General features: G+C 44.3%; 1 protein-coding gene across 1 annotated transcript; it reads left to right on the forward strand.

The window, feature by feature from the left end:
• Window positions 1-3,194: 3,194 nt before the first annotated feature.
• LOC148547174 (cytochrome c oxidase subunit 3-like) lies at window positions 3,195-7,465 on the forward strand. The gene is made up of 3 exons (XM_088495321.1): window positions 3,195-3,286; window positions 4,269-4,370; window positions 4,578-7,465. Exons 1-3 carry the CDS (start codon window positions 3,195-3,197, stop codon window positions 5,356-5,358), a joined length of 975 nt encoding a protein of 324 aa, XP_088351447.1. The 3' UTR covers window positions 5,359-7,465.
• Window positions 7,466-7,773: the final 308 nt, after the last annotated feature.

Raw genomic sequence — 7,773 nt, forward strand, 5'->3', positions numbered from 1 at the left:
ATATTTGACTAAACTAATAGGCCAATCAGCATAATAGCCTTAAAGGCTATCGAAGAAGAGAAGAGCTAAAATGTATCTACGCCATCACCCTTATTTATGCCGTAGATCTTCTTAGAGATCCAATCATGTTTAACCATTCTACTGGGGAATCTTCCGTAGACTTCCGTTCAGACTGACTTTTAAGGGCACTTAAACCATACTTGAATGGAAATCTCTGGTTCGGTAGATAGCCTCTTCGAGTGACTACACGTACCTAACCAGCTTGTGGGTTAGTGACTTCGTACCTATCAAAGTCAAGGAGCGAAAAGCTACTCGACTAGAAGGAGAGGGCTGCCTTAGAAAGGCCCCTATCTTATAGGACTAAAACGGATTGATCTCAAATTCCAGTAGTACCGTATGAGAAGATAATAAACAGGTGATGGTGGTCATGGTAATCTCAGATACTTTTTAGATGTAGTTTGTTGTGGTAATGGGAAATATTGGAACATGCTTTGCTTCCTGTTTGGTGGAATCAAAGCGAGTTTAGTGGTAAGTTTCTTTTCTATTGTGGAAGCCAGAGGGTGATCCTAGAACAAAGCATGCTTTCTTATCATTCTGTCTGTGCCCATAATGTCCAAATCATGGTCCATGGATACCCATTTGTTACTGATTTGGCAACATTGTTTAAAACTCTAGGATCCATGCCATCACATATAAGGAGCCTATCTTCTGCAAAGCATGTTAGTCTTTCTGCACTAACCCTTCCTACTGTTATGTGTAAGATTTAATAATGGAATAATTTGAATTTCCATTTGTGACTTGTGAATTGATAAATGTAAGATTTAACAGCTCTCCTACACATCCTAAAATGAACGTTTCAAAAAGTACGTTCACAGAAACAAGTGTTTTAAGCAACAAACACTGTTGCAATGGTAATCAAGCATTCAGTAGTCAGTACCCATATCCATACTCCAGTAAATGTGTAGGCTCTGGTGAAATCTGAAAAATATCAGCACAATCCATACCAAATGCGGATTCAATCCTCGGGGGTACAAGTGAATCACAGCACCCAGTGCACACAAACTGCAGTGGCACTGTCTCAGAATCATCTATACCACAACATCGTGTATGCTGCCATACCTCACAAATGTCACAAGACACCATTTTTTTTATCCCCATCATCATCTTGAGCTCCACATTCACATCTCACCTTCCAGTTGTCAGCCCCACCCTGAGACTTCAAAGGAGTACACAAGTCTATAGCAATTCCCCTCACACAAAGCTCCACACCTGACTGGATTAACCCAAAGAGCACTTCCTCATCACTCACACCCATCAATTCTGTGATGTCTGTCACTATAAAAGGTAGCACACTAATCTCCGTCACCCTCGTGTCAGGTCTGGCTTAACCTTATTCCCGCCAGTTCCGTCACTCTCTTTTCTTTCAATGGCATCTGCTTTCAAAGCCTTTTTTCCCACCCTGCTTGCAACAGTAGATCCTGTTGATTCGGTTGAAGCAGAACAACCACCAATAGTTGCATCCATTAAAGACCAATCACCGGCTTAAAGGGGATAAAGACCCTTCATTGCTAGCTTCCTTGCCGATTGAGAGAAGGCACCGAAGCCCTACTCGAAGGCCTTGAATGCTAGTCTTACTTTGAGCTATAAGGAAAGGAGAAGATAACGGAGCACTTAGCCTTACTTAATTGGATCCATGTGCGTGCCCAGGATCAAGGGCTATGCCTCTATATAAGAGGATGAGGATCAGACCTAAGAAAGGCAGGCGGCCTAATTCCAATCAAGGAGAAATTCCCCCAGAAAGCATAGAGCCTTAGTTACCCGCGGGTCATAAGCTGGTAATCCGTGAAAGAGCAAGAACTTTCAGGTGAAAGACCCTCACTCGAACTCAGTAGGAACACGCACGAAAGAGGCTTCCCGAGCTGCTGCCCTTACCTTCTTCCTTCCTTGGGAGGGGTCGCTAGCACATTAGAATGCGAGTTCGGATGCGGGATTCTCTAAAATTAGATTTCGTGAGATTAGACGTGGCATTAGCGGTCTATTAGGAATAATATAGGAATAAGTGGTCCTTGCAAGAATGGCTTTTTTTCTATTCGTTGAGGTACTTTTCACTCTTTTGAGGATGTAACAAGTGTCCTTCTTTCCAGTCCGCTAGCAGTCCATGCCTAACAGCCTTCGAAGCCGTATCAGGGCCAATTCCCTTTCTTTGAGATTCAGACTCAGGTGAGAGGGAAGGAATTAGGTTGCAGGGGAGCTCCATTCCCGATCGTCTTTGTAGGAGAAGCCTTTGAGAAATTTTCCTATTACCTGCAGCCCGGGGACAATTCCTTTGTATCGAGGGGCTTTCTTTCCTACTCAGCTTGGGCCGTAAGTTAGCCGGACATACCGCTTACATGCTATTGTAATCGGCAAGCTCCCTACCAACTCCAATTCGGTCTATGTTCAGTTAGTGCTCACCCGACCATTCCTCTCTCGTACTCTCCAAAACAATATTTATTTCGATCTTATCTTAATGGGGCCTTTCTCTTCTGCCCCTTTGATCTCTTGTGCCGTTACCGGTGTGAATTACAATTCCGATGTGCCTCATCTATCAGCTCTGGGAGAACATCCATGAACATTCCTGCGCTGATTCAAGCTCGTGCGAGCAAGCAAACCCAGCCTGTAGGAGTTTTAGCGCTAGAGAGGTAGGTGATGAGTCAGGAAGTCCCAAGTAATAAATAAAGTGGATATATAAAGTAAGCATGATAGAAAGCTGGCCCAGGTGAAATGAACAGAACATCTTTCTTAATTGATTGACGCCGGGTTAACTCCCCCACTAACGGACTTTACTGGCTTGAAACTATCAGTTCTCTTACTCGACTAGAGGGCTTTCCCTCACATCCTACTCTTCATTATAGAAGGTTCTTTCTGCCCAATACGGGGGAATCAGCTTCATTCAATGCCAGCATCTCTCTCAGCTGCAAGAAGATCAACTGCATTGCCAAGCTCCAACTCTGCTCCTTTCCTGAGTTCTTCTTAGTACCCTTTAATGAATGGGAAGAGGAAGTGGGAAGACCTCCCTACCCAACCGGTCGAGCAGTTTGCAACTCCGATCCCTAACCTAAAGGTCAGTTTGAAACTCCCGGTCTAACAGCGTATTGTCCCATCTCCTAGCTCAAACGTTGAGCAGTTTGGAATGAAACTTCCTCCCTATTCCTATGGGTCGAGTGAGCTCTTGCTTCTCCGCTTCGAGTCGCCCTTTCTTACCAGATATTGGATTCCCTTTCAAAAGATGCCGAGCCAAGATCAGGTGATTTTCTTCCTCTAGTTAGGCATAGTCCGAATTAGCTCGTCAGTGGTAGAAGCAGGTTCATCGGCTTAAGCCAGTCAATCTATCCAAAGAGCCTACCCTACGCCTCCTAAAATAGATTCAGCTCCAGCTGCGCTTTGCTGATTTCTTTCTCAATCCTGAATCCGAACTTGCTACTTTCATCACGAAAGACGCTTTCTCAGTATCTATTCAATTCGGACTTCATGTTCACTTCAGAAATTAAGCTAATAAGGCCTAAAGCTGAGCGACGAGTCCACTGGCATGAGAATCAAGCGAAGTAGAGCGATAAGCACACTATCGATTGATCCAAGCTTAACGACAACTTCCATTCCTGGCCCAGAAGGAAAGAGACGAAAGCAATCCCTTGCTCCATCAAAGGAAAATGGGCCGCCCTTAGAAAACCATGAATCTTGACCCTAGTGAAGGTAGTCGATGAGAGGAATAGGTGGTTTCCAAAGGATAGATTCATTGTATATGACGCTTTATCTGTATTGGATGGATGCCTTTGCTGTGGAGAAGGCTTTTCTTTCAAGTCTTCTTTTCTTTGATCGCCTAAGTCCTTGACTTGAACACTTCGCTGAAATCATGTAGAAGAGGTCATCCCTTAGTGGACTGATTAAACCTTTTAGCATATCTTGCAGCCCTTAGACCGGTCTCCCCTCATTCATGCTTCAAGGCCTATTCTTTTGGATATCCTTGTTCCCCTCTTTCCTGGAACATCCTTTTCTTCTGATTGATGGGACTTCTGTCTGAAATCCCTTGACCTAACCTCTCCTTGACTTGCCGCAGCCAAGTCTTCCCCAACCTCTCCTGATGTTCTTGGTGAGCTAGCCTGTCATCCACCGCCCCAACTGTGATGGTCCCCTTCGGCTAGTTCTTTCACAAGTGACCCTGTCTTCCATCTGCTTCTTCCTCCAAATGGTTTTGTCCCCCTAAAGTGGTTCTGTCTTTCTTCTAGTAGGTACTCTAGAGGTCTTCAGCCCCATGTTCCACAGATGGACAGCCGGGACAGGACCGGGTTCTATCTCATGATGCTGCTGCTACATTCATTTGGTCGAGCAAGGTCTTCCCTTGTCTTCTATGTATGGCTGGCTCTTCTTGATCTTGAGGTCATGGGCTAACTCGACCGTAGGGAGAGGGGTTCAAGATGCCCTCGTCTAAGTCTGTCTATTTCTTTGTTTTAGCTGCTTTCCTGAAGCAAGGAATTCCTCAGCCAGTGTTGTTGGAAGTCCTCGAAAGCGAGTGAATGTGGCATTCCCGTATGGTGAAGGCATTCTTATCATTTGGTAGATCCAAGTCCATGGCCGATTTCGGGTTCACTCGGAGCTTTGGCAACCACCGTAGGAGGTGTGATGTACATGCACTCATTTCAAGGGGGTGCAACACTTCTAAGTTTGGGCCTTCTATTTATCCTATATACCATGTTTGTATGGTGGCGCGATGTTCTACGTGAATCCACGTTGGAAGGACATCATACCAAAGTCGTACAATTAGGACCTCGATATGGTTCTATTCCGTTCATCGTATCGGAGGTTATGTTCCTTTTTGCTTTTTTTCGGGCTTCTTCTCATTCTTCTTTGGCACCTACGGTAGAGATCGGAGGTATTTGGCCCCCAAAAGGGATTGAGGTTTTAGATCCTCGGGAAATCCCCTTTCTTAATACCCCTATTCTCCTTTCATCCGGAGCAGCCGTAACTTGGGCTCATCATGCTATACTCGCGGGGAAGGAAAAACGAGCAGTTTACGCTTTAGTAGCTACCGTTTCACTGGCTCTAGTATTCACTGGCTTTCAAGGAATGGAATATTATCAAGCACCCTTCACTATTTCAGATAGTATTTATGGTTCTACCTTTTTCTTAGCAACTGGCTTTCATGGTTTTCATGTGATTATAGGTACTCTTTTCTTGATCATATGTGGTATTCGCCAATATCTTGGTCATCTGACCAAGGAGCATCACGTTGGCTTTGAAGCAGCTGCATGGTACTGGCATTTTGTAGACGTGGTTCGGTTATTCCTATTTGTCTCTATCTATTGGTGGGGAGGTATATGAGGGAACGAAACAGTGGATTGAGGAATGAAAGCTCGAAGACAAAGAGAACCCCAAAGAATTACTGCAGCTTTACCACTCCCTAATATACTCAATCTTCCACTTTCCTACCAAATCTCTCTTTATTCTGGCACATAAATGAAGGGATCGAAGATACTTTGGCGGATTATGTTCACCAAGAAATGACCCGAAATTGGATCTTGGTCTATTTGATATTGTTCTTTTTTTTCGATAAAAAATATGTTTTCTTGTCTCTCGTTTCTGAAGAATAAAATCGAAGAACCTAATGGATCTAACTTGAATTAGAATTCCGCTATGTGACTAGAGAAAAAGAAAATGCCAGTTAATGATGTCACACGAAAATAGAAAGCCAGGCAGGACAGTAACTGACCCGCCTTCTATCCTCGTGTGTGATAGGGCAGCCGAGAAGCTTCTGTGCTGTCCGGTGCTTACCAAAGCGCATACTCTACAAACCCGCTACTGGACTATTCTATTACTATTTCTACTATGGATTGATGGACTTATGGTTCTCCGCTTACGAGAGAATGGCTTTGCGTATAATGTATAATATTAAAATCTAGTAAGAGTTGAAATGGAATAGTGAGTTGCAGGGTATTCTCCAACAGTAAGAGCATATTCTAATTCAATTGCACTAACAGCGGGAGCTGCTGCCTAGTAAAGGGACTGGATTGGAAAGGTTTTTTGTTCTTTGATCCATTCCCTTGCGCTTGAACTAAGGGGATTGATGTCACTAGGCTTAATGGAATAGGTTCCAAAGGCTATCTAGAGTCGAGTAAGTCCTAAAGGATATCGCATAGCAAGCCTCCCTTGAAGGTTACGATCCTATTTCTGAGGGAATGATTTTTGCACAAGAAAGTAATACAGAAGACATCTTAGGAAGGGCGGCTATGTAGCAGTATTTTTCCTTTCTTACTGCAATCAGAAGTGGGACTATTTCTCGAAGGAGATGGGGGGACGTCTCATCCGAGGGAATCAAACTCCCCTTGGGAGTCCTTTCCATCGGTCCCTTATGACCCGCCACCCTTACCAGCAGGCTCAGTTCCGTCTGTCCCGTCGTTACCATCCATTGGCAGTGATTATGAGGTGGAGCAGCCGGCTCCCATACAAGCACCAGTGGATGACACGATGGAAGCTGACAATAAACCCCATGGTTATTGGGCTATTCGCCGAATAATCATGGATTACTTGAAATCCGATATGGACACGCTCTTTGACCGACCCCCTTCTTACAGTAAATATCGTCGGGTCTTCGAGCTGGTAGTTGGACCCAATTGGAAGAGTAAAGCTAGACTCGTTGAGGTATTGGCGGATATAGCCAACAACCCGGCAAATAATCCTGTAAAAGAAAGGTCGCGTCAAATAATGAACGACATCTTCGAGCGGCAAATCAAGGAACGAGATCTTGACAGCTATGAATTTGAAGAATGATAATGTGGGATTTGTTGTCTTTGGTAGTTATTTTTTAGTTCACGGCATATTTGGGTATCCCCGGGATTCGGGACCCACCCATGAAGTCATCGGGGAGCTAAATCATTCATTTCGTTTTTATGTCTTATACCGTTGCAGCTAAAATAACGCAGGGAATCAATAGGCCAGCCCCGACTCCCGGTGTTCGAACTAGTCATTAATGGTCGGCTTCATTGGTACCCTTTTCTTTTTTCGGTATGCCGCTCCGCGAGCAAGGGGCGAAAGAACCAAGTGGGCTGTGGTCATGTCAGAATTTGCACCTATTTGTATCTCTTTAGTGATCAGTCTGCTAGTTTCTTTGATCCCACTCGGTGTTCCTTTTCCCTTTGCTTCCAATAGTTGGACCTATCCAGAAAAATTGTCGGCCTACGAATGTGGTTTCGATCCTTTCGGTGATGCCAGAAGTCGTTTCGATATACGATTTTATCTTGTTTCAATTTTATTTATTATTCCTGATCCGGAAGTCACCTTTTCCTTTCCTTGGGCAGTACCTCCCAACAAGATTGATCCGTTTGGATCTTGGTCTATGATGGCCTTTTTATTGATTTTGACGATTGGATCTCTCTATGAATGGAAAAGGGGTGCTTCGGATCGGGAGTAATCACTAGTGATAGGGCAAAAATAGGGAGGAAGGACAAAGGAAAGAGCGATGCCTACATTAAATCAATTGATTCGTCATGGTAGAGAAGAAAAACGGCGCACGGACCGTACTAGAGCTTCGGATCAATGTCCCCAGAAGCAAGGAGTACGCCCGCGTGTTTCAACGAGAACACCGAAAAAACCTAATTCAGCTCCACGTAAGATAGCCAAAGTACGATTGAGCAATCGACATGATATATTTGCTCACATTCCGGGCGAAGGTCATAATTCGCAGGAACATTCTATGGTCTTAATAAGAGGAGGTAGAGTGAAAGATTTGCCAGGTGTGAA

This window comes from Arachis ipaensis, chromosome B8, assembly GCF_059453495.1.
Source record: "Arachis ipaensis isolate K30076 ecotype BB chromosome B8, ASM5945349v1, whole genome shotgun sequence".
Taxonomy (NCBI): domain Eukaryota; kingdom Viridiplantae; phylum Streptophyta; class Magnoliopsida; order Fabales; family Fabaceae; genus Arachis; species Arachis ipaensis.